General features: G+C 43.5%; 1 protein-coding gene across 2 annotated transcripts in view; it reads right to left on the bottom strand.

Moving 5' to 3' along the window:
- Window positions 1-27785, bottom strand: part of LOC138284672 (uncharacterized) — a 215988-nt gene that overhangs the window by 28595 nt on the left and 159608 nt on the right. For both annotated transcript variants that reach the window (XM_069223739.1, XM_069223740.1), the window contains 2 exons: window positions 14918-15241; window positions 11663-11977 (listed from right to left, as the gene is read on the bottom strand). In XM_069223739.1, the coding sequence (XP_069079840.1) occupies window positions 11663-11977; window positions 14918-15241 (639 nt within the window). The remainder of the gene's footprint in view (window positions 1-11662; window positions 11978-14917; window positions 15242-27785) is intronic.

Here is a 27785-nt window from a genome sequence, read left to right as displayed (position 1 = left end):
TTCCAAAGAAGGGTCTTTGAAGTCCACAAATATATTTTCTTCCACAGCCCCTGGCTCCAGACGTTCAGTAGGGGGTAATCAGCCCTTTGTGTGGGGACTGCCTATTCAGCTGTGTCATCCCCTCCTGCCCTTCCTGCCCAGAAAGAGCGATTAGAATGCCGATGAGTGCAGATGGACACTCAGATACACCTAACCTTCCTGTGTTTGTGGCTGTCTATAGAGGGAATGCACAAAGTATAGCAGTCACCTACCCCGGGTGTGTATTGAAGACAGGCTACAGGCATGCAGAAATGTCCACTTTTTTAAAGTTTCAAAGAAAATGAGGCCAACCCAGTAACCCCAGGACCAGGGTATGTAAATATAACAAGAAATTTCTGGCCTCAAGGGGGAAGTGTAGCCTTTGACTCCCACTGCAAAAAATAATTTTCAATTCAATTACATTAAACATGGCATAGCTATCCCTTCTCAAGCAGGAATTACAGCTTAAAAGTGTAATAAGGAATTCCCAATGTTAACCAATGATAGGAGTAGGTCTCACAGCAGTAAAAAACTAATTTGAGTGTTTTTCACTACTATGACATGCAAAACTTAAACGTACATGCCCTAGCTTTTACTTATGCTATTGCCTATCTAGGGCCTACCTTAGGGTGACAAATGTGTAATAAAAGGGGAGTTTAAGGCTTGGCAAAGGGTTTAAATGCCATAACAGTCCTGCAGTAACAGCCCTGCAGTGGCAGGCCTGAGACATGTCTAAAGGGCTACTTGTGTGGGTGGCACAATCAGTTCTGCAAAGCCACTAGTAGCATTTAATTTACAGGTCCTGGGCACATGTGGTGCTTACAGGTTAATTAAATGGGTCAATAGGGTATGAGCCAATGTTACCATGTTTAAAGGAGAGAGCACATGCACTTTAGCATTGGTCAGCAGTGGTAAAGTACTCAGAGCCCTCAGGCCAACATAAACAAATTCAGGAAAAAATGGAGGGTAAAATGAAAAAAAGCTTTGGGTGACCCTTCAGTGAGGGCCATTTTCCAAAGCTGGTGTTCTGTCTTTTATCTCCAGTGGTCTTGTCTTTTTATGTCACAATCCAGGATTAAATTATCTTGAAATGGATGGTTGAACTGAAGCATCTCAGTGTCTCAGAGTGAATCACAACAGTGCAGCACATAATGGGACAAAGGGGCATTGCTGAATAGTGCACACAAAAAAAAACAGCCCATGCTATTTCGACCCAGAGGTGCTATTCAGTAGTGCTTGTAGTAGGGAGAGAAAGGAGTTAAAGGGGAAAAGCAGAACACTCAGTGCCTTGCTTGGCTCCATACTTGGCCCCATGCCCAGACCTATTCTTTATTTATGGCTGCAAATGTGGTAAACTGGGGCAGATCAGAACAGGTGGGGTACTCTGATATGCATGGAAGTAGCAACATAGGTCTGCAGAGAATTCGTGGTCCAGCTTTCCAGCAGAAACCACATGCACCACCCCTTGTCACTGCTGTTTTTTTCCTGGGAAATCTGCCCCCTAACCATCCTCTTAACAATGGACCTCTATCTCCTTCAGCTCTGCATGCCATGGGCACCAGCTTGCCTTGAGAGCTCTCCCCACTAAGCAACCCCTGCCCATCAGAGGCCAGAAGCAGGAAATGAGCGAGGACAACACATTCCAACAATCTTTCTGCAGCCACACTGCACCAGGCCCTCTTTTTTGGGAATCATGAGCTGTTTCCATCTATCCAACTTTTCATTAGCAGAAATCAGAAGGTATTCATACCGACCAAGTTGCCCATCAACTATAATGGAAGCTTCATGTTATTCGTAAAAGACAGTACAGCCATGTGTCTGTGATAAACCTGACCTGGGGGAAAGGTCAAACAGATGTTTGCCTTTAATGGCAAAGACCAGACCATTGTGTACTCCATACAACTTTGCAGAGGTAAAGGAAGAAAAATGCCAGAACAGCACTAACTTTGTCAAATCAGGAAGAAACACGATGAACAAATCAGCATTTCATGTACTCAGCCCTTCTCCTTTAGGTTGGCCAGAAAAGTGCTATGGTACGCCTTGTCAAGTGCTGCAAAGACATGCAGTTGAAACAAAAGGAAGATGGTTCCTGCACGGGTGAGAGTAAAACTGTCATCCATTGTTTTTTTAACAATGGGCATATAGTCAGACCCCCAATCCTATTCTATGTCTCATTGCCAACTGATGTCGTTAGTCTAAGTCAAGAGTTTAAAATGCAAATATGGTTATATCCATTTTCACAGGGAACCAAACTTGGTTGTCTGCCACACACCACATCCAGTCTCCAGCCACTTGAGTAACCTGGCAAACCTTTAGGCTAATGCTCAATGGGTGTTGGAGCAGCATGAGTGTCTTTTGGTCACATCTTTCACGCTTTACTCCAGAAACCCCCAGGACATGATTGAGCAGGCTCTGAAACAAGATGTGGCATTCAGTAATGCTATTAAGCGTGGTCTGTACTTGTCTACAGGTAATGCTGGGTACAGGCAGTGCCTAGTAGGCTCTGCATACAGGAAGCGGCTCCCAGGTACACCATGTGCCTATTGCCCTACCCTCACAGTCACACACACATCTATAGGTTTCTGGATGGGACTGTGACTAGCCACACATGTGGGTGTAGGTTTTATGGGTATGAAACACCTCAATTGGATATTTAGTCGTCTTTGTAGGAGGCTGGCCTGACTTATAGTGGGTACCAATGGTACTTACACCTTGTGCCAGGTCCAGTTATCCCTTATTAGTAGAGTAGTAGTGTTCTAGCAGCTTAGGCTGCTAGAGGTATCTATACCAGAGCAGCCAAGGCTGAACTAGGAGACATGCAAAGCTCCTACTATACCACTTATATGATACAGGTACTATATCATAGGAAAGACAATACTCAGAGTTACTAAAAATAAAGGTACGTTATTTTAGTGACAATGTGCAAAAATATCTCACAGGGTATACTCCCTTAGGAGGTAAGTAAAATACACAAAATATACACAGAAAACCAAATCAGGTAAGTAACACAGCCAGAAAGTAGTGCAATCACTGTAAAACACAATAGGAAGCAATAGGCCTAGGGGCAACACAAACCATATACTAAGAAAGTGGAATGCAAACCACGAATGGACCCCTAGGCTGGTGTAGTGTGTAGAGAGTCGCTGGGAGTTTAAGAAAACACTAAGGGTGTCGCAGATACCCCACTCGAAGACCCTGGAAAGTAGGAGTAATGTACTACTATTTCCCTAGAAACACACTAAAGTCGTGATAAGAGATTTTGCAAAGACCACAACAGACTGCAAAGCACTGAAGACGGGTTCCTGGATATGAGGACCTGCAAAGGAAGGGGACAAAGTCCAAGAGTCACGAAAGTGTTCAGGGGGGCAGGAGCCCACTAAACCCCGAATGAATGTGCAAAATGGCTGCCTCAGGGTGGAAGAAGCTGAAGATTCTGCAACAACGAAAGGAGCTAGGAACTTCTCCTTTGTGCAGAAGATGTCTCACGGGGTGCTGGAGGATGCAGAGTTGTTTCCTTGGCAAAATACCGCAAACAAGCCTTGCTAGCTGCAAGATTCGCAGTTAGAGAAAAAGGATATTGCCCGGGCCCAGGAAGGACCAGGATGTCGCCACTTGGAAGAGGAGACAGAGGGGGCCCTCAGCAACGTAGAGAGCCCACGGACAAGAAGGAAGCACACGCAGAAATCTTTGAACACGGGTTCAAGAAGTCTGAACAATGTGGTTGTCTCAACACTGCAAAATGAGGTCTCACGACACCGGAGATCAACTCAGGGAGCTGAGCATTGCAGGACAGAGTGCTGGGGACCTAGGCTCGGCTGTGTATGCAGGATTTCTTGGAAATGTGCACACAAGCCCTTGTAGCTGCAGATTATGCAGTGCACAGGATTACTGTCTGGAGAGGGGAGGCAAGGACTTACCTCCTCCAAATTTGGACAGTTGGACCATTGGACAGTCTGGGTCACTTGGGTCTACCACCTGTGTTCCAGGGGCCACGCTCGTCAGGATGAGTGGGGTCCCAGAGTACTGGTGAAGCTGAAGGTTGGTGCCTGCTGAAGTAGGGGGAAGATTCTGTCGACTCAGTGGAGAGTTCTTCGTGGCTTCCAGTGCAGGGTGAAGGCAGGCAGCCCCCAGAGCATGCACCACCAGGAAACAGTTGAGAAAGCCAGCAGGATTAGGCGCTATAATGTCACTGGTATTCTTCTTGCTACTTTGTTGCAGTTTTGGAGGCATCCTGGAGCAGTCATGTGTCGATCCTTGGCCAAAGTCGAAGAGAGAAGTGCAGAGGAACTCTGGTGAATTCTTGCAAGTTGTTATCTGAGGAAAAGCCCACTGGAGAGATCCTAAATAGCCCTCAGAGGAGGACTGGCCACCTAGTCAGGTAAGCACCTATCAGGAGGGGTCCCTGACGTCACCTATGGGCACTGCTCTCACACCTCTGGAAACAAGATGGCAGAGGTCTGGGACACACTGGAGGAGCTCTGGGCACCACCCCTGGGGTGGTGATGGACAGGGGAGTGGTCACTCCCCTTTCCTTTATCCAGTTTCGTGCCAGAGCAGGGACTGGGGGTTCCCTAAACCGGTGTAGAATGTCTTATGTAAGATGGGCACCATCTGTGCCCTTCAAAGCATTTCCAGAGGCTGGGAGAGGCTACCCCTCCCCAGCCTTTAACACCTATTTCCAAAGGGTGAGGGTGTAACACCCTCGCTCAGAGGAAATTCTTTGTTCTGCCTTCCTGGGACTGGGCTGCCCAGACCCCAGGAGGGCAGAACCCTGTCTGTGGGGTGGCAGCAGCAGTAGCTGCAGAGAAAACTCCAGAGAGCTGCTTTTGCAGTACGTGGGGTCCATAGTGGAGCCCCAGGAATGCATGGAATTGGCTCCTTAATACCAGATTTGGCATGGGGGGACAATTCCATGATCTTAGACATGTTACATGGCCATGTTCGGAGTTACCATTGTGAAGCTACATATAGGTATTGACCTATATGTAATGCACGCGTGTAATGGTGTCCCCACACTCACAAAGTCTGGGGAAATGACCCTGAACTATGTGAGGGCACCTTTGCTAGTGCAAGGGTGCCCTCACATTTAGTAACTTTGCACCTAACCTTCACCAAGTGAAGGTTAGACATTAAGGTGACTTATCTAATCTAACTATTCTAGGAGATTTTAACATTCACCTTGATAAATTGATAAATTGGACTGCCCCTCAGCCAAATTATTAGTAACTTCCCTTGCGGCACTTCAATTAACCCAGCACGCAATTGGCCCTATGCACCTGAAAGGCCATACGCTAGATCTTATTTTTAGTAATATTGCTAACCTGACGGCTGCTCCCCCTTTGCCACTAATATGGACTGATCACTCCCTTCTATCCTTCATTTTCCCTTATGATGTTATTCAGGAAAAGCCCCATAGCTCTTCAACGTCTGGGCATATCTGGTCAAAATTGGACCCAGAGGAATGGCGTAGTGCCCTCCGGGCCCTTTGTACAACCAATAATTCTCTTGTTCCAGAATCAGCAGATTCATTTGATAAATGGATTCTATCCTCCTTGGATGTCATTCTGCCCATTAAACCTAGAGTAAAAAAATCTTCCCATAAACCCAAACCTTGGTTTTCTCCCTTCCTTCTTGAACTTAGGAAGAACTGCAAAAAGTGGTGAAAGAACTATATAGACAGGCTATCAGAGTATACCACCACAATATCAAAATTGCCCAGTCCACCTATTACGGTGAAAAAATTTAAAATTCCTCATGCCCCCAGAAAGAAATCTTTCACATTTTTAAAGAACTCACTATACTTTCCACATCTGCCCCCATGATTGAAGCTTCTGTCACCCACAGTAATCTACTGGCATCATATTTCCAGGATAAAATCACCAGTATATACTCTGGGTTCCCCACCTCATTGAATCTGCTCCCTACTCACCAGGCCTTAGATTTTCTTTCTAAGGGAGTCTCATTAACAACTTTCACCCCTCTCACTGATGTGATAACTGACGACCTTTTGTCCAAAATTAAATCAGGCTCTCCCTTGGACTCTGCCCCTCCTTCTGTTCTTCTACGGGTATCGGATACTATTGTTCCTCCGCTCACTAAAATTCTGAACTATTCTCTATCTTCTGGTTCCCTTCCTCAGACTCTTAAACATGCTGTTATTAAGCCTCTCCTGAAGAAACCCAAACTTGACCCTACCCTACCAGAAAATTACAGACCCATTGCCCTCCTTCCATTTACCGCCAAGATCCTGGAGAAGCATGTGAATTCTGAACTAACCTGTTATCTTGAGAGCCATGAGCTCTTACATCCCACCCAAATGGGCTTTAGAGCTTGCATAGCACTGAGTCGGCCCTTCTTACTGTAACTGAGTCGGCTCGTCAGCTCCTAGATCAAGGGACTCATGTGGCTATCATCTTGCTTGACCTTAGTGCAGCCTTCGACACGGTCGATCATGATCTCCTTTGCTACAGACTTTCTGAAATAGGGGTAGGAGGATCTTCTTTGACTTGGCTCTATTCTTTTCTCAAAGGTAGATCCTTTCAAGTTTTGGACCGCACTTTTTTCTCTGATATTTTCCCATTGACCTGTGGAGTCCCTCAGGGCTCCTCTCTTAGTCCCGCTCTTTTTAATGTTTACTTGTCCCTGTTAGCCAAAGTGATCGCTCCTCACAACCTCTCACTGGTCACTTATGCAGACGACACTCAATTGGTGGTGTTTCTCTCCAGCTCTGGAGACTCGTCTGTGGATAACCTCTCCCGCTGTATGAGGGATATCACTAATTGGATGATCGAATCCAAACTTAAATTTAGTGATGGGAAGTCGGAAGTTTTGGTCGAAGGCAATGGTTCCCCTGCCTTCCCTCTTTCATCATTCTCAGATACTTTTAACAATCTTCCCCCCCCCGAAAACACAGGTTAAGAGTTTGGGCGTGTGGCTCGATCCTCGGCTTACCATGGATTCTCAAGCCAATAAAGTTTCCTCCACCTGTTTCGGTCTCCTACGTGCATGTAGGAAGATTCTCACCCTTCTTCCTCCCACCGCCAGAAGTATTCTTATCCAAGCTTTAATTCTTTCCCGGCTTGACTACGGAAACTCCTTGTTCCTTAGCTCTCCGCTTCACGTAATAAAGAAGCTGCAGAGAGTGCAAAATGCAGCAGCCAGGCTTCTTATTCAGCTACCAAAATATTCCTCTGCCAAACCACCTATTTCTACCCTTCACTGGCTCCCCATCAAGGAGAGGATTCATTTTAAATCTCTTTGTATCGTTCACAGGGCCCTACATGGTAGGGGTCCAACTTTTTTAAGAAAACGGATTTTTCTATATACTCCATCTAGGAGCTTACGGTCTTCCTCTCTTAGGTATGTCCACATTTTTCGGTCAATGAGAGCCTGGGGTAGCAACTCCTTCTCTGGTAAGGCTGCTTGTCTCTGGAATGCCCTTCCCTTGGAGCTCCGCCATGAATCTTCAGAGCAACTCTTCAGGAAAAAACTTAAAACCATTATTTTTCGTAACTAACTTTTGTTTTCTCGTCTGTACGTGATTTCTGCTGCTATTAGCGCTGGGATGCCCTTGGGTAACTATGCGCTCTATAAATCTAAAAAACTAAACTAAACTAAAAAAACTAACTTATAAGTTACTTTAGTGCAGTGAAAATGGCTGTGAAATAACGCGTGTGTTATTTCACTCAGGCTGCAGTGGCAGTCCTCTGTAAAGGGTTGTCTGAGCTCCCTATGGGTGGCAAAAGAAATGCTGCAGCCCATAGGGTCTCTTGGAACCCCAATACCCTGGGTACCAACGTACCATATACTAGGGAATTATAAGGGTGTTCCAGTGTGCCAGTTGAAATTGGTAAAAGTGGTCACTAGCCTATAGTCACATATTTAAAGACAGAGAGAGCATAAGCACTGAGGTTCTGATTAGCAGAGCCTCAGTGACACAGTTAGTCACTACACAGGTATACACATTCAGGCCACAAACTATGAGCACTGGGGTCCTGGCTAGCAGGATCCCAGTGAGACAGGCAAAAACAACCTGACATGCATCTAAAAATGGGGATAACATGCCAGGCAAGAAGGTACTTTCCTACAGTCTTATCTTCCCCTCAACAGTGAAATGCCTTAAAGCCTTGAAAGGTAGTTATCACAAATGTCTCCTTCTATGACTGACTCAGTGTTAGAAATGGGGTCTTTGGTTGGCAATCAGGTTACCCCCTGTCCAAGGAAGGACCCTCACTCTAGTCAGGGTAAAGGAGAATCACACTCAGTTAACCCCGCTCACCTCCGTGGTAGCTTGGCACGAGCAGGCAGGCCTAATTTGAGAAGCAATGTTTAAACTGTTTGTACCAACACACACAGTAATTCAGTGAAAACACTACAAAATGACACAACACAGGTCAGAAAAATAGAAAATATTTATCTGATCAAAACAAGACCAAAATGAGAAAACCCCGACATACACAAGTCAAGTTATGAATTTCTAAAGATTAAACAAAAAAATAGTGCTTAGAAAAAAAAATGCTTCAATGAGGTGATAACACGGTGTCGTGACGGAGTCGTTCCCAACAATCTGACGCCAATGGCACTGGGCACGGAGTCCCGCAGACCCCCAGGTACAGTAGCTTAGTAAACTGTGAGACCAAGTTGGTGCGTGAAGTCAGGTATTGCGGCATCGCTGGATCTGAGGTGGCGTCGATTCTGGTGCTGCAGGGCGAAGGAGCGGAGGCACCACGAAGAGGCGTAGGGTCCTTCCTGCTGAGCGGTAGAGCTGAGGCGGCGTCAGTGTGAAGCGTTGAATCCGCACACTTCAGGCGGAGACGGTCACAACGTGGTGCAGTGGCTTCCACAGAATCATGGACTTCGGGGGGCTGCAGTGGTGTCGGGCCTGTGAGGGTTGTCGCACTCCAGCGAGGACCACGGAGTTGGTTGCAGGCGGTGTCACGGGATTCAGCAGCAGCGTTGGTCCGGAGTCGTCCGAAGTCGGTTTTCTTGGACTTTCACCAGCTTCTCCTTTCGAGGGTCCAGGGACTGGATAGGGCACTACTTGGCAGGGTAGGATTCTCAACAGAGAGTCCAGGTGCTGGTAGGGGAAGTTTTGATAGCCCTGAGACTTCAGAACAGTGGACAAGCTCAGTCCACGCCCTTGGAGATTCTCCTCAAGCAGGAATATATCGAAAAGTTCAGTCTTTGTCCCCTTTCACAGGCAGAAGCAGCAACTCCTTGACAGAGGTTCCTCTTGATTCCAGAAGTGATCTAATTTTCAGGGGTTTTGGGTGCTCTTCTTATACCCCTTTCTGCCTTTGAAGTAGGCCTACTTTGAAGGAAAGTCTTTCTTGTTTGTGGGATACTGCCTTGCCCAGGCCAGGCCCCAGGCACACTCCAGGGGGTTGGAGACTGTATTGTGTGAGGGCAGGCACAGCCCTTTCAGGTGTGAGTGACCACTCCTCCCCTCTCCCCCAGCACAGATGGCTCATCAGGATATGCAGGCTACACCCCAGCTCCCTTTGTCCCACTGTCTACAGAGAGGTGCAAATAGCCCAACATTCAAACTGACCCAGACAGATAGTCCACAAACAGGCAGAGTCACAGAATGGATTAAGCAAGAAAATGCCTACTTTCTAAAAGTGCCATTTTCAAACACACAGTCTAAAAACAACTTCACTAAAAGATGTATTTTTAAATTGTGACCACATAGACCCTAAACTCCACATTTCTATCTGCTCCCAAAGGGAATCTATACTTTAATAATATTTAAAGGTAGCCTTCATGTTACTCTATGAGAGAGATAGGCCTTGCAACAGTTAAAAACAAATTTGGCAGTATTTCACTGTTAGGACATGTAAAAGACATAAGTACATGTCCCACCTTTAACATACACTGCACCCTGCCCATGGGGCTACCTAGGGCCTACCTTGGGGGTGCCTTACATGTATAAAAAGGAAGGTTTAGGCCTGGCAAGTGGGTACACTTGCCAAGTTGAATTGGCAGTTTAAAACTGCACACAAAGAGACTGCAGTGGCAGGTCTGAGCCATGTTTACAGGGCTGCTAATGTGGGCGGCACAACCAGTGCTGCAGGCCCACTAGTAGCATTTGATTTACAGGCCCTGGGCACCTCTAGTGCACTGTACTAGGGACTTACTGGTAAATCAAATATGCCAATCATGGATAAGTCAATCAACAATACAATTTACACAGAGAGCATATGCACTTTAGCACTGGTTAGCAGTGGTAAACTGCTCAGTGTCTTAAAGCCAACAAAAACAGTTCAGAAAAATTAGGAGAAGGAAGCAAAAAGATTGGGGATGACCCTACAAAAGGGAAAAAGTCCAACCTCAGGATTCCGATTTTTGAAGAAAACTACAACTTTGTTGGTCCTTAATTTGTTGGTCCTAACATTCCACCAGCAAATGATAGCCCCCCTAAACATCTTCATCAAAACTTCATGAAGGAAACTCTCTCTGTACCTGTATATAGAAGCATTGTACCAGCGACAAAACTACACATTGCTGTGCTATTAGAGTGGGGATGAAACAATATAAATTGTTGCTACTATAACCTAGGAAAGAGGGAGCATGTGAGAATGCAGCAAATGATACTCCTGACCAGGAAGTCCAGTGATGGCACACTGATGGAAGCAATTCTGCGGGAGAAGCAAACTGTCCAGAAGGCATTGAGGACCTTACAACTCAGTAGGCCAAAACCAACCAACCACTACAGGCCTCCAGGAGCTGCAGAAGAATTACAGGACTGTGATTGTGGGAAGCATGAACATTCACTACTGATGGTAGGTCTAGCAGGCCGTAAGGGAAGTGGTGCTGGTTGCAGGGCCTGGCTGAAGGTAGGCCTTGTATGTCAATACTGCTGGGTGCATCCACATGCCAGGCCCATCTCTGGGTTTGGAGATGCTGAGAGTCTTCAATGGTTTACCTGATTAAGTCAGTGGTAAAATATGTGATGTCACAAGAAATGCCACTTTATGATAGCATTTATGCTATTGTCTACTGCATGCTTTGATGGTCATTAAGGGGGATATACATCACACATATACACAGTGTAAGACTATAATGGGAACACCCTAATTTACCCACCATCATATTGTTGTAGGAGGAAAATATAATGCTGCTGTTGATCACTAAGGACAGAATCAGGTATTCTGCAGTCTCAAACCCTTACACAGAAGTAAACTGATAGCAGCGTGAGGATAGCGATGCAAAACACCTAAGCAAATGAAGTAGAAGAGAGGGGCACATAAACATGTAAATACAATGATGATTCAGTAGTTGTCTCTGAAGACAATCAGGAAAGCTTAGTTTAATAATCTAGGTATAACATTACTCAGGCATTAGCTAAAGCCACAGGACGGCATTGAATGTGAACCCTAGTAGGAACGATCACTTTTGACTTGGATGAGCCTCAACTCATCCTGTTGCTTGCACAAGGACTGAACGTCTCAACAGAAGCAACTACCAGTCAGTACTTCACATGAGGATGCTGTATCTCCAGAATGGGGCTCCACACATGGCTCACACTACATGCTGTAGCTTAACACATACAAAGAAAAAAGTTCTGGAGCCCTGTTTACTTAACAAGCACTACATGCAGTACACTACTCAAAATGTTAATGTTGCTTTGGAAATTATTTCATACCTGGAAACAGAAGAATTAATCTCTCTGCAATAGGTTCTTTGGAAATAGTCGAATGGCAAACCTCCAGTCTCAATTCCATTTGGTGATCAGCAATAGTGGGTGTGAACTTGACTGTGGAAGTCATCTCGTAAACATCATCAACAGATCTCTCCTTCTTTTCCACATGAGCCTTATCAATCCGTATGTTGCCTCTGTACCACTGTGCTTGAATCTCCTTTGGGAAATATCTGTTGATCTCACATGATAGAGTCAGCTCCTTTCCTGGTTCAGGCACTGTAGGGTAACACTGAATAGCACCAATCTTCGGAGCCATAGCTGTTTTAAAATACGAAAACAATACAATTAAAGGAATCTGTGTCATTTAAACCTTACAAACTGCACACAGGAATGCATGGCAGGTAGTTATGTTCACATTTAGTGCATATTTATGGTCAAAGCAGGTAAATTGTCTGAAAATCATAGAGAGGTGGGAGATAAATCAGTGAAAAGAATATTTAATTAAGAAACTTTTGTCTCCATCAATAGAATGTCAAAAACATATTCAAAGTGTTCATCTTCCAAGCCAAATATTTTTGAGGGGGCAGGTAGAGAGAGCATGAAAGTGTGCTGCCATTGAAAGAGAAAGAGAGGGATACTCCATTCCGGTCCAGACCTTTAGGACACTAACAAAAGCAATCCATTACTCTCTACTGATACAGTTAACATTGATGACTCCACAGAGGAGATTCGGTTAAGGTTAAGAGGAAGATATAATTCGGGTTTAGTTATAAAAGTGTACCCGCTGTACATCAAGGATGGGTGCCCAAGTCATACATTAAAATAAAGAACCCTCTTTTTATTCCACCTTTGGTGAAAAAAACCGCACAACAAAAAGATTCACTGTAGCACAGAAGCATAGCAAGCTAATCAAACCAAGAGGAAAGACTTCTGAGAAGGAAGGAAGGCCTGGACTGGAGTAATAAAAGAAGGCTTCCTGACCATCTATAGAAATGAAAAAGGAGAAAGTTGGGGAACCAGTAAAGCCAGGTTTGTAAAGTCTCAAACTACTGCCATTTGAAGGACAGAGTCGAATATTTAAGGGAAGGGATATGACCAGCTACATATTATAAATCTGGTAGTGCCACATTATGATCAGGCAAATGAAACAAAAGAAGGTAGACATAAATGCCAGAGAAATGTGGTCAGATGCATGTGGTAAAGCACGAAATGTATACGAGGAAGACAAATGAAGGGGAATAAAATGAGGAACAGAAGGAAATGAGAAAGGGAGACAGAAAACACTTTGTAAAAGGTCTGACCGCTTACACCTGGGATAGTAGTTTGTTTAAAATTCTCTAGTGTGTGATTAGCACCCACACCAGGCCATCAAAACGAGTGAAGAGCAATGTAAAGTAAGGCAGGTGCCAAATGCGATAAGGGGATTATTTTCTTTGGGAACTTTGCAAAAATAGCGTTTACTGCAGTGAAATCAAGACATGTTGCTCGTGGTTGACTAGGAAAACAGAAACAGCACAACCCTCAATTTAACACATTTACTTCATAAGCTGTAAAAATAGATTAAGGGGTAGAACGGAAGAAAGACAAAGCAACTAGAAGTGCAAGCCTGCAGTGAAAGAAAAAGCAGAAAATTAATGCAAAATAGTGAGTGACAAATGTTTGATATGTTAATGAACATGAATTCTCTTGGCCATAAAAAGACATAAATTCTCGTAGCGCATATGCAATTGTCGTCGGTTCTGATATCTATAAAAGGCCTGGGGAATAGGAGACATTGGGGAATCCAGAAAACACAGGACACCCCAGTAAAAAAGAGCTACTGTTAAAGATACTTAAAAGGATACATTCACAAATCAAACATGTATTTTTAATTCACTTAAAACATGATGAGTAATTCTTGAAATAACCGTGTATGATAAGCTTATAATTGGATACAGGAAATGGCCTAACAAATACCACTAGAGGGCCAATGACAAAAGACAGGGGTGTTTTTCAAGGAAAGGCGGGAAGGGACCAAAAGAGACCATGAATCAAATCAGCTATGCAAAGCTGAGCCTGTCTGATGGTAACTCAAAAAAGATTCAACAAAATAGCTACAGTATATGGAATACCTAAAGAACAATAAAGGCGCCGCACCTAGGACACTAGCTAGTCAAGTAAAAAAGCAGGGGAGCAAATAAGAAACTGGGTAATGACTAATGTCATGTAATGTTGGCTGACTGGGGGCAGTGCCTGAGTGGAATGTCACAAATGTGAAACTATATGTTTACAAGATACATTCTGAATGGAAAAATGATGCAAACCAGAGTGGAGCAGGGACTGCACTTTTCCAGCTAAATTTATGAATACCAAATAAATTCGTTTTATGGCTTTTTAAGAGATGAGAACTAAAATGGGAAAGCATTGCCTATTTTATGAAGGTGGTGGCTCATATGCCCGCCGGTAATTTCAAGAAAATAGGTGACTTAGAAAATGATACATGACCCTAAACCAGATGATGACCTGGCGTTTGGTGAATTACTGAAATAACCTTTAAATATTCTAGGTCCTGTGTTTATGACAGGATATTTCAGTATTCCAGTGAGACCATGGTTCAGTGCTCTTTTCCCTGCCAGGCAGACTTGCACTATGCAGCATCCAAGTATCTCTACCCTAAGCAAGTTAAAATAGAAACAATGTTTTAAATACATTAGTGAAGAAAACGGGAAGGTTCTGGAATCGGACCGAAATATTACATCGTAAGTGTGGATGAATTTATGCATCCTTCTCACAGGTGATGCCACTATTCTAGGGCTGTTACTGAAACTGCACACACACCAGCTCTGACACCAGACATAGGCAGTTCCTATCCATCAAAGATGCTATGCCAGCTGCATCCACCAGGCCATTCTGAGTTGGCTGTATCACTGATATGAACACTTTACAAAACACTACTGTTTAAACAAGGTATCAATCAAACTTCTATTGAGGAGGGATAACGCTGGAGGAACACAAACTGAGCAATATGTTTTTAATTTAAAAATCTGGTTTCAGAAAGTCACAGCATAGTACTGTGGAAAAATACAAATCTCAAAGATAAATGTGAAGGAAGGGGCAATATATCTTATATATCTGTAAATGGTGATAGTTTCACAAAATGTATTTTCTGAAGAAGCAATATTTCTGCATGTGATAAAATGGCATAGATTCACCATTCTTTCATTCCGGATGTTCATGCTTCCAAAAGCAAGAAAAGGAAAATGCTGCTATTCACATTACCTATTTCATGAAGAATATATTCTGATTCCATTGGCTCTGACAGAGTCTCATGCTCCACGCGGCAAACAAGTTTCTTCCCTCTATCCTCCAAAGTAAGGCACATATCACAGTGGCTCCATATGACAAAAACACTGTTACCATTCGTATCAATCTGATCTTCTTCAAAGTTGCGTATTCCAGACGTGGGTAGAAGCTCATCATTTTTCCACCAGGTAATATTGATAGAACTTGGATAAAAGGAATGAATCTTGGATATAAGTACCAGCTGCTTTTCGAGTTCTGGCTTAACCGGTTCACATGATATGGCTTCCATTACTGGATAAGCTGTAGTCAGAAGAAAACCACTAGATATATCATTTTTGGTAAGCATTTGTGAAATACAATTAAATATATATGTGTTTATTGTTCATCACAATACAGATGATATGTGATACGTTATGTAAGATTTTACTATCTGGTAATAATAACAACACTATGGACAGCTAGAAGATAATCAATATGGATAGATAGAGGATAATCAATGTGCTAACAAACGCAACAGGAAAGAACACACTGTGGATATCTTCAAATTGTCTGATCTATGCATGGTATGCAAGTAATGAAAATGTCACTTACCCAGTGTACATCTGCTCGTGGCATCAGTCGCTGAGATTCACATGTTCTGCATAGCTCGCCATCTGGTGTTGGGTCGGAGTGTTACAAGTTGTTTTTCTTCGAAGAAGTGTTTTCGAGTCACGGGACCGAGTGACTCCTCCTTCTGTGCTCATTGCGCATGGGCGTCGACTCCATCTTCGATTGTTTTCCCCGCAGAGGGTGAGGTAGGAGTTGTACTGTAGTAATAGTGCCCGCGCAATGAAATGTGTAAGTATGTACGTATTAAATGTTTAAATAATATATATACAAATGTACAAAATTGAAGGTAACTTCTGAACTGCTACAGGCTTCCGGGGAGGTGGGTGGGCACATGTGAATCTCAGCGACTGATGCCACAAACAGATGTACACTGGGTAAGTGACATTTTCAGTTCGATGGCATCTGTCGCTGTAGATATACATGTTCTGCATAGACTAGTAAGCAGTTATTTCCCCAAAAGCGGTGGTTTAGCCTGTAGGAGTAGAAGTTGTTTGAACTAGAGTTCTTAATACAGCTTGACCTACTGTAGCTTGTTGTGCGGATAGCACATCTATACAGTAGTGTTTGGTGAATGTGTGAGGCGTAGACCATGTGGCTGCCTTACATATTTCATGCATTGGGATGTTTCCTAAAAAGGCCATTGAAGCACCTTTTTTCCTTGTTGAATGTGCCCTGGGAGTAATGGGCAGTTGTCTTTTTGCTTTAAGGTAGCAGATTTGGATGCATTTAACTATCCATCTGGCTATACCTTGTTTTGATATTGGGTTACCTGCATGAGGTTTTTGGAATGCAATAAATAGCTGTTTAGTCTTTCTGATGTTCTTTGTTCTATCAATGTAGTACATTAATGCTCTTTTGACATCTAATGTATGTAGTGCTCTCTCAGCCACAGAATCTGGCTGTGGGAAGAAAACTGGTAGTTCTACCGTTTGATTTAGATGGAACGGTGAAATAACCTTTGGTAAAAATTTTGGATTAGGTCGTAGGACGACCTTATTTTTGTGTATTTGTATAAAAGGTTCTTGTGTTGTAAACGCTTGAATTTCACTTACTCTTCTTAGAGATGTAATGGCGATGAGAAAGGCAACTTTCCAGGTTAGGAATTGTATTCCGCAAGAGTGCATGGGTTCAAAAGGTGGGCCCATGAGTCTTGTTAGGACAACGTTTAGGTTCCATGAAGGAACAGGTGGTGTTCTTGGTGGTATAATTCTTTTAAGACCTTCTATGAATGCTTTGATGACTGGTATCCTATACAAGGAAGTTGAATAGGTAGTTTGCAGGTAAGCAGATATTGCTGCAAGGTGTATTTTGATAGAAGAGAAGGCTAACTTTGCTTTTTGTAAATGGAGCAAGTAATTTACTATATCTTTTGGAGTTGCGTGTAGTGGTTGTATCTGATTATGATGGCAGTAACAAACAAATCTTTTCCACTTACTTGCGTAGCAGTGTCTAGTGGATGGCCTTCTGGCCTGCTTTATGACTTCCATACACTCTTGGCTAAGTTGTAAGTGTCCGAATTCTAGGATTTCAGGAGCCAGATTGCTAGATTCAGCGATGCTGGATCTGGGTGTCTGATCTGTTGGTTGTGTTGCGTTAACAGATCTGGTTTGTTGGGCAGTTTGATGTGGGGTACTACAGAAAGATCTAGCAGTGTTGTGTACCAGGGTTGTCTTGCCCAAGTTGGTGCTATTAAAATGAGTTTGAGTTTGTTTTGACTCAATTTGTTTACTAGATAAGGAAGGAGAGGGAGAGGATCAAAAGCGTAAGCAAATATTCCTGACCAGTTCATCCATAGGGCATTGCCTTGGGACTGCTTGTGTGGGTATCTGGACGCGAAGTTTTGGCATTTTGCGTTCTCTTTTGTTGCAAATAAGTCTATTTGAGGTGTTCCCCAGAGTGTGAAGTAGGTGTTCAGAATTTGTGGGTGAATTTCCCATTCGTGGACCTGTTGGTGATCTCGAGAGAGATTGTCTGCCAGTTGATTCTGGATCCCTGGAATAAACTGTGCTATTAGGCGAATTTGATGGTGAATTGCCCATTTCCATATGTTTTGCGCTAATAAGCTTAACTGCGTTGAATGTGTTCCTCCTTGTTTGTTTAGATAATACATCGTTGTCATGTTGTCTGTTTTGACAAGGATGTATTTGTGGATTATGATTGGTTGGAAAGCTTTTAGTGCTTGAAAAACTGCTAATAATTCTAGGTGATTTATATGCAGTTTTGTTTGATGTATGTTCCATTGTTCTCGTATGTTGTGTTGATTGAGATGTGCTCCCCACCCTGTCATGGAAGCATCTGTTGTTATTACGTACTGTGGCACTGGGTCTTGGAAAGGCCGCCCTTTGTTTAAATTTATACTGTCCCACCATAGAAGGGAGAGGTAAGTTTGGCGGTCTATTAACACCAGATCTAGAAGGTGACCCTGTGCTTGAGACCACTGTGAGGCTAGGCACTGTTGTAAGGGCCTCATGTGCAGTCTTGCGTTCGGGACAATGGCTATGTACGAGGACATCATGCCTAGGAGTTGTAGTATTGTCCTTGCTTGTATTGTTTGATTTGGAGACATGTGTTGAATGACTTTGTTGAAATTGTGAATTCTTTGTGGAGTTGGCGTTGCTACTCCTTTTGTTGTGTCTATTATGGCTCCTAGATATTGCTGTACTTTGCTTGGCTGAATGTTGGATTTTGCAAAGTTGACGGTGAACCCTAGTTTGTAGAGGGTTTGTATGACTTGATTTGTGTGGTTTGAGCATTGTGTGAGCGAATTGGTTTTGATTAGCCAGTCGTCTAGATACGGGAATACATGTATTTGCTGCCTTCTGATGTGTGCAGCGACTACTGCTAGGCATTTTGTGAATACTCTTGGAGCGGTTGTTAAACCAAAAGGCAATACTTTGAATTGGTAATGTATTCCTTTGAATACAAACCTTAGATATTTTCTGTGTGATTGATGTATTGGTATATGGAAATATGCGTCTTTGAGGTCTAGGGTTGTCATGTAGTTGTGTTTTTTGAGCAATGGTAACACTTCTTGTAGTGTGACCATGTGAAAGTGGTCTGATTTGATGAATGTGTTTACTACTCTGAGGTCTAGAATTGGTCTCAGTGTTTTGTCCTTTTTTGGTATCAAGAAGTACAGTGAATAAACTCCTGTGTTTATTTGTGTGTTTGGTACTAATTCTATTGCATTTTTTTGCAATAGTGCTTGAACTTCTATCTCTAGAAGCTCTGAATGGTGTTTTGATAAATTCTGTGATTTTGGTGGTATGTTTGGAGGGAATTGCAGGAATTCTATGCAATAACCATGTTGGATAATTGCTAGGACCCATGTGTCTGTAGTTATTTCCTCCCATGCTTTGTAATAGTGACCTATCCTTCCCCCCACTGGTGTTGTGTGGGGGGGGTGAGTGATGTGTGAGTCACTGCTTGTTGGTAGTGGTTTTGGGGCTTTGAAATTTCCCTCTATTCCTAGGGAATTGCCCTCCTCTATACTGGCCCCGAAAGCTTCCCCTGTATTGTCCCTGGTAGGTGGACGGTGCGGACTGTGAGGTAGTAGCATGTGTGGCCTGACCCCGAAACCCTCCTCTAAAAGGTGTTTTGCGGAAGGTGGTATAAGATCCTCTGCTCTCCGGGGAGTAGAGTGCGCCCATGGCCTTGGCAGTGTCAGTGTCCTTTTTGAGCTTTTCTATGGCTGTGTCGACCTCCGGACCGAACAGAAGTTTCTCGTTTACTGGCATGTTAAGTACTGCCTGCTGAATTTCTGGCTTGAATCCAGACGTTCTGAGCCATGCGTGCCTACGGATGGTAACAGACGTGTTAATGGTCCTTGCAGCTGTGTCTGCTGCGTCCATAGAGGAGCGTATTTGGTTGTTGGAAATGTTTTGACCCTCCTCAACAACCTGTTTTGCTCTTTTTTGTAGATCTTTTGGGAGATGTTCAATGAGATGCTGCATCTCATCCCAGTGAGCTCTGTCGTAGCGCGCTAACAGCGCTTGTGAGTTTGCGATGCGCCACTGGTTTGCTGCTTGGACAGCGACCCTCTTCCCGGCTGCATCGAACTTTCTGCTTTCTTTATCTGGGGGAGGTGCATCCCCAGAAGTGTGTGAATTTGCCCTTTTTCTGGCAGCCCCTACCACCACAGAATCTGGTGGCAGCTGAGAGGTGATGAATACAGGGTCTGTAGGAGGCGCCTTATACTTTTTGTCCACTCTAGGCGTTACTGCCCTACTTTTAACTGGCTCCTTGAAGATCTCTTTTGCATGGCGTAGCATACCCGGGAGCATAGGCAGGCTTTGGTAGGAGCTGTGGGTGGAGAAGAGGGTGTTAAATAAAAAGTCATCCTCGACCTGTTCGGAGTGTAGTTCCACATTATGGAACTGTGCTGCTCTAGCCACCACTTGTGAATAGGCTGTGCTGTCTTCAGGTGGTGATGGCCTAGTTGGGTATGTGTCTGGGCTGTTATCAGACACTGGTGCATCGTACAAGTCCCACGCGTCTTTATCTTGGTCATCGTGGCTCATGGCGGTGTGAGCTGGGGAATGTGACGGGGTGTACGTTGGCGAATCAGGAGTTACCGGTGGAGGAGAGGGAGGAGAGGGAGGAGGTGTTACCTTCTTTGCTGCTTGTTGCTGAGGAGCCTCTAGTGCTATATACTGAAGTGTCCTCTTTCTTTTAACAGGTGGAAGGGTACTGATTTTCCCTGTCCCCTGTTGAATAAAGATACGCTGTTGCGTGTGATCCACTTCAGTGGATTGCAGTTCTTGTTCAAATCTGTGTTTTTTCATTTGTGAAGACATTGATTGTTCTTCAGTATAGGAGCCTGAAGCTGGGTCTGCTGATGCTTTTTTCGGCTCCGAAAACCCTGTTGTTTGCTTTTTCGGCTCCGAGGTAACCTTCCTTTTCTTTTGTGCCGAAAATTCTTGGGCTCGATAGTCTTCGGCGCCACTGTCTCGGCGTCGATCCGTGTCGGCACCGAACTCTCGGTGTCGATGCTTTTCTTTAGCACTCTCTCGGTCCCGAGGAGGCTGCGTGCCGGTGTCTCGACCAGAGTTGGACGATCTCGACACTGAGTGGGCCTTTTTCGGTGCCGATTGTTGGTCACCGGAAATTTGGGTTGAGCCATGGCCTGTTGGCAGTGGCGTCCCCTGGGCCTTTTTGACTTTTTTATGTTCTGATCTCGACGTCTTACTCACAGTTTTTGGATCGTCGAGTTCGTCGGATCCTGAATCATGGATGGAAAAGGATTCCTCCTGTTCCTCTTCTGCCTCGAACTGTCGATGCTCTTTCGGCGTGGACGCCATCTGCAGTCTTCTCGCTCGACGGTCGCGCAGAGTTTTTTTCGGGACCGGAACGCCCAACAGGCCTCACAGGATTCTTCGCTGTGCTCGGGTGACAGGCACAGGTTACAGACCGAGTGTTGGTCCGTATATGGGTATTTGTTGTGGCATTCAGGGCAGAATCGAAACGGGGTCCGTTCCATCGGCGTTGTTCTCCACGCGGTCGGGCCGACTAGGCCCCGACGGGGTGCCGAAATCTACCCCGAAGGGCACCGAAGCGCTTCGATGTTCAATGCGTCGTCGTATGTGTTTATCTCGAACCGGATCGCAACGATACCATCGAAAATCTTCCGTTTTTAGCTATCTTTCCGTTCCGAAACTCGGAGCGACAGGAACACGTCCGAACCCGATGGCGGAAAGAAAACAATCGAAGATGGAGTCGACGCCCATGCGCAATGAGCACAGAAGGAGGAGTCACTCGGTCCCGTGACTCGAAAACACTTCTTCGAAGAAAAACAACTTGTAACACTCCGACCCAACACCAGATGGCGAGCTATGCAGAACATGTGTATCTACAGCGACAGATGCCATCGAACTATATGTTTCTAATTAATGAGCATTCAACAAGATACTTATGAAAGTGTAACTTGTATTCGTTGGTCAACACTGATCAACACACTCTAATGAAATGCAATATGATTAACATATATCTGAGCTAGTAAACAGTAATTCTTCATTCTAATAAAGGTGAAGGTAATGCATGCACTAACTAAAAAAGCAATCTATGACCAATGTAACAATGTGCATAATCTGCACGTATTTAGGTATCTGGAGTGCAAACGTATGATAAAGGCAGCGGAGCGCTCAAAATTAACAAGTACATAGGAAAATAGTTACAGTGAGTACATTACAAAGAATCTCCACATTAAAACCTCAACAACAGATTTTTAATTAACATTAGTGTGTCTGCTACAATAACATTCCTACAATGAATTTTGCATTGAAAATGGACAGTTTGTAGCAGCTTTTACACACCTTTACCACACCTAACACTAAACCTTACCCTAAATACACCCTGAAGTTAAATCTTGTCCTAAATATACTTTAAATTTAACCCATGCCCTATCCCATGAACATACTCTAATATTTCACCTAAACTTAAGGTTAACCCTAACTCTAACTAGTAACTTAACCCTATTAGTTTTTCATGTGCCTAATTTTAACCCTCACTATAACCCAAAACGTAACTTTAGAAAACATTCTCCTTTTTGATAGTCAAGGACGCTAACTCAAATCCTACACCTAAACCAACATCTAACTCTTAGCCTTACATTAACTCTACCTCTATTTCAAACCACAGTCAAACACTAACTTTTAAACTGCAGAAGTAATGCATGAGATCCCCTGAATTGACAGTGTCTGTAGTGGTTTTCTTTGTTCTGAATTAGTTTCTAAAACCGAACCGATTAGGGTGAAGGTGTGAGTTATGGATTGTGTAGCTTACCATAACAGACAAATGTTAGTGTTCTTTGGGTATTCCATTATAAACATCACATCATGTTAACTGGGTGTTTAAGGGAATTTGCAGCAATGCCCTGTACCGCCTACATCAGCTGTGCAAGGCCTTTGGCCATGCACAGCTGGTTTCATCTGGAAGAGTTCTGGGGCAGCTGTGAACAGCCTTCTATTTGGCTGGCATGTTTGGAAAGGGTTGTTATTGACCAATTCTGGCCTTCTCTACTGACAGTACGTGTCAGTGCTGCTTTCCCCAGTGCAGGAAGGGTAGTTATTCCTTATCCCCTCTAGCCTTGTCTAAGTGCTAGGAGAATTGGCAGTGCCCGCAGCCAAGCCACCACAGGTCAAGGCCTGGCTGGAGAGGTGTTTGCCACTCACAGTCTTGCCCCTCTGCTATGCCCAAAGGCAGCAGGCTTCAGTTTTCACCTCCTGGCTTTGACTAACAGCTGAGAGTTTGGTGCTCTGTGGCCACCCTCCCCAAGGAAAAGTTAACAACTGTGCCTTAAAACAAATATTAATATCAAGTTATTCCATGCCTCCTGCACACATGCAAAACAAGAAAGTGAAGTAAGCTTGGGACCTTGGAGAGCCGTCCATTCGCCCAGGTCACAATTTGCAAATAGGACTGAACTATTGGCCACATCTGTCCCGGCCCTCCTCTACCCCTAGCGAAAATGAGGGGAAAGAGGGGACACTGATTTCTTTCTGACAAAACCTCCTTTAATTGCTCCGGAAATTGGTGCTTATTACTGTGTGGAGCTATTCGTGTTGATTACTGACACCACTAATGCTTGTTAAAGCCTTGTGTCATTAATGTGCATTCCACTCCTTCTACCCTTTACAATATCACACATTGACACATACATGAAACGTTGAAAGAAATAAACACCAGAACTCTTTACATCACCTTTTGTACCACAAATGAAATCAATAATACTGACACGTGGATGGTGCAGCAGTTTTAACTGCAAAACGGGTACTGTACCATCATAATATACCGAAAATACAATCATATATTGTAAATTAAAGACTATTTTTGTACCAGCTGATAAGGTGCTAAGAGCATACCAGCAATCATTCGGTTCATGTCCTCAATTTCAAAAGCTTTCGCCAAATACGAATCCATAGAGGCATTCAGAAAAATACCACACAATTATAATTTTAAGTCTGGTCTCACTCCATAAAGTTTGTGTCATACAAACTTACAAAATTGGCAATATACTCGCTCATTCATTTTCGCACCTTTCCTTCATGACGATGCGTCTTGCTGTTTAGCTTGGATTAGAAATCTGATTCTTCAATTTTACATCTTTTCAAGTGTTATATTGTAGTCAGTATTAGGCCATTTACACACACACACGCGCGCGCGCGCGCGCACAGACACACGTGCACACTTAAATAAGTGATAACGATTTTTACCAACATTCAAACAGTCAGATTGACACTGAAAACAACCGGTTTATAAGGAAACATTTTGCAGAGGTTGGGCCTGATTTAAATCGTCGCGGCTACAATGTGGCACATATTCTGACCACTTGATTGCCTTAAATGAAAATATGTTCATGGTTGTCATTCTTGGTAATAATTTAGACTTACTTTTCATTCTGGTGGTAGGGGTATACAAATTAGCCCACCTAGCCAACCAAGACACTGGCGTCATAATGGGTCACGCCTCTGTGAGGTCAGAGCCACATGAACCAGGATGTAGGAGGATATGCTTCAAGGATCCCTGCATAGTGGCCCAGATCGTGGATGGCAGTAAACCGCTGGAAACGTGCAGGCAAAATCTGAAGGGAGGGCAATAAAGCACATTTGATGTGAGCGCAACGGACCCCAGATAACTTTTGGTGGAGAGATAAGGTAGCTAAAATCTCAAAGCGTTTCTTAAACTGTTGGTGGGGCGGGCGGAGGGTATGGTTGCCAGTGTGAGTGGGGTCATGACAGAAATATAACAGAAATGTGATATCACCCGGGATCCAAGTGTGTACGTATAGGAAGAATCTCACTCAATTACCTGCTTAAGCCATCTCTGGGGCATGAAGGTTATCATTGACTTGCACAGACTCTTTTGGTGAAGCTGAAAGAATACTGGCACCTGCGTCAAGATGTGGATAGTTCGAAATAGGCACTGAAGGTTGATCCCAAAGTAACAATAGGTGGCACACTGCGACTGACAGATTTTCAATAATGTTGTTAATTGTGAAATAAAGCCAAACTGTTTAATTCTTTTCAGTATTGATTCAGGTGGGTGGCTATGATACTGATGTGAAGGGAGAAACTTCATAAAAATAATGTTCTTTTTCTAATATTTTTACAAGTAAACGAATACAGGGAGTGCAGAATTATTAGGCAAATGAGTATTTTGACCACATCATCCTCTTTATGCATGTTGTCTTACTCCAAGCTGTATAGGCTGGAAAGCCTACTACCAATTAAGCATATTAGGTGATGTGCATCTCTGTAATGAGAAGGGGTGTGGTCTAATGACATCAACACCCTATATCAGGTGTGCATAATTATTAGGCAACTTCCTTTCCTTTGGCAAAATGGGTCAAAAGAAGGACTTGACAGGCTCAGAAAAGTCAAAAATAGTGAGATATCTTGCAGAGGGATGCAGCACTCTTAAAATTGCAAAGCTTCTGAAGCGTGATCATCGAACAATCAAGCGTTTCATTCAAAATAGTCAACAGGGTCGCAAGAAGCGTGTGGAAAAACCAAGGCGCAAAATAACTGCCCATGAACTGAGAAAAGTCAAGCGTGCAGCTGCCACGATGCCACTTGCCACCAGTTTGGCCATATTTCAGAGCTGCAACATCACTGGAGTGCCCAAAAGCACAAGGTGTGCAATACTCAGAGACATGGCCAAGGTAAGAAAGGCTGAAAGACGACCACCACTGAACAAGACACACAAGCTGAAACGTCAAGACTGGGCCAAGAAATATCTCAAGACTGATTTTTCTAAGGTTTTATGGACTGATGAAATGAGAGTGAGTCTTGATGGGCCAGATGGATGGGCCCGTGGCTGGATTGGTAAAGGGCAGAGAGCTCCAGTCCGACTCAGACGCCAGCAAGGTGGAGGTGGAGTACTGGTTTGGGCTGGTATCATCAAAGATGAGCTTGTGGGGCCTTTTCGGGTTGAGGATGGAGTCAAGCTCAACTCCCAGTCCTACTGCCAGTTCCTGGAAGATACCTTCTTCAAGCAGTGGTGCAGGAAGAAGTCTGCATCCTTCAAGAAAAACATGATTTTCATGCAGGACAATGCTCCATCACACGCGTCCAAGTACTCCACAGCGTGGCTGGCAAGAAAGGGTATAAAAGAAGGAAATCTAATGACATGGCCTCCTTGTTCACATGATCTGAACCCCATTGAGAACCTGTGGTCCATCATCAAATGTGAGATTTACAAGGAGGGAAAACAGTACACCTCTCTGAACAGTGTCTGGGAGGCTGTGGTTGCTGCTGCACGCAATGTTGATGGTGAACAGATCAAAACACTGACAGCATCCATGGATGGCAGGCTTGTGAGTGTCCTTGCAAAGAAAGGTGGCTATATTGGTCACTGATTTGTTTTTGTTTTGTTTTTGAATGTCAGAAATGTATATTTGTGAATGTTGAGATGTTATATTGGTTTCACTGGTAATAATAAATAATTGAAATGGGTATATATATTTTTTTTGTTAAGTTGCCTAATAATTATGCACAGTAATAGTCACCTGCACACACAGATATCCCCCTAACATAGCTAAAACTAAAAACAAACTAAAAACTACTTCCAAATATATTCAGCTTTGATATTAATGAGTTTTTTGGGTTCATTGAGAACATGGTTGTTGTTCAATAATAAAATTAATCCTCAAAAATACAACTTGCCTAATAATTCTGCACTCCCTGTATTCCTATGGACCTAACACTTTCTCCATAAACTAAAGAACTTTCCATTATGACCCCCCCCTCTTTTGACCATGAGCTGCTCGTTGTTTTGTAATCTCAGACATTATGGCTGTCCATATATATCTGTCAAACCTGCAAGGCTTTCTTTAACAAAAGAGGTGAGGAAAGTACTTTTAAGTCCTTGGTAGTTAGAAATGTTCATGGCTATTCAGAGTGAGAGGAGGAGGGAATGCTTAATATACCCTCAGAATGAAACATGCTGTGCCATATTTGGTCACACACGATCTGTGTATTATTCTTGGCTATAGATTAAAGAGCAATTATTGAGGCACGACGTGCTACGATTCCTTTTCGTACCGTAGTGTGATTACGCTGCAAAATATTATACATTCAAAATACAATGTGAGAAAATATAAGGAATTAAATCATCTTTTAAAGCATAGGTATATTGAGACAAAGTCGACTTACATGCTATGTAGTTGCAAAACAGGAAAATGATTTCCCACAAAAAGTGTATTTTTTTGCATTTTTTCTTAATACACTGGATTCAAACAGTGATAAATACATACATTAAAGGCAATGGAAAAGCCAATAGGTTTGAAGATGGTACAGTGTAATCTTGGCTTTGTCAATGCGTATTTGTGCATCTGTGAGCGCGCGCAGACAAAGCACCTGAAAAGAGGATACTACAGAAAGAAGGCCTACTTTCTTTTCTGTAGCATCTACTTTTCAGGTTACAGGGTTCAAAGAACATCCTCCAACAGTAGAGAGGAGTACTCACAGTGCGGTGGGGGAAGGGAACTAACTAGTAAGGGGATTTTATTAGTCAGAGAAGGGTAGCATTAAAGTGTAGTATGAGGTTGATAGGGATCGGTGACTGGTAAAGTGAGAAATAGTTTGGAGATTTTAGGATTCAAAGAAGGGCAGTGTTAAGAGCTAATTTGTTTTTTTAGGGTTCAGGAAAGGGTAGAAATACGAGGTGGTTAGAGGTTTTTAGAGTTCAAGGGTAGTTATAGTATAAGGGTAGTAAGAGGTTTTTAATGTTCAGGAAAGGCTAGTGTTAAGGGGTAATAAAGGTTTTTTATGGTTCGGAGAATGGTAGTAAAGGAAGGGCAGTGCTAAGGCATAGTGAGGGATTCATAGGATTCAGTGAAGGCTAGTATTGAGGGAAGGGAGCGTTTTTTTAGAGATTACGGAAGGGTAGCATTATGGAGTGGTACAGGTAAGGGGTTTTTAGGCTTCAGGAATGGGTAGTGTTAATGAGAAGTAAGGGGTTTGGTGTGTTCAAGGATTGGTAGTGTTAGGGGGTAGTTAGCAGCTTTTAGGGTTCAGGGAAGTGTAGTATTATTGGCATTTCTGGGTGTTAAGGGTTCAGGGATAGGAAACAAAGGGGTGCAAGGGGTTACTACAGTAAAGTCAGATAGTTTAAAGAATGCCCGTAATAACAAGAATTGGCAAAGTCAATATGTCTTGTCTTCACAAATATGCAAAGTAATATGTTTTTCTTATTTTTTACTTTTTGTGACATACAAAAACATACAAAAAAGGGAGTG

Source organism: Pleurodeles waltl, chromosome 3_1 (assembly GCF_031143425.1).
Source record: "Pleurodeles waltl isolate 20211129_DDA chromosome 3_1, aPleWal1.hap1.20221129, whole genome shotgun sequence".
NCBI lineage: Eukaryota > Metazoa > Chordata > Amphibia > Caudata > Salamandridae > Pleurodeles > Pleurodeles waltl.
The sequence above is the reverse complement of the archived record's forward strand: the minus strand, read 5'-3'. Positions and strand labels throughout refer to the sequence as shown.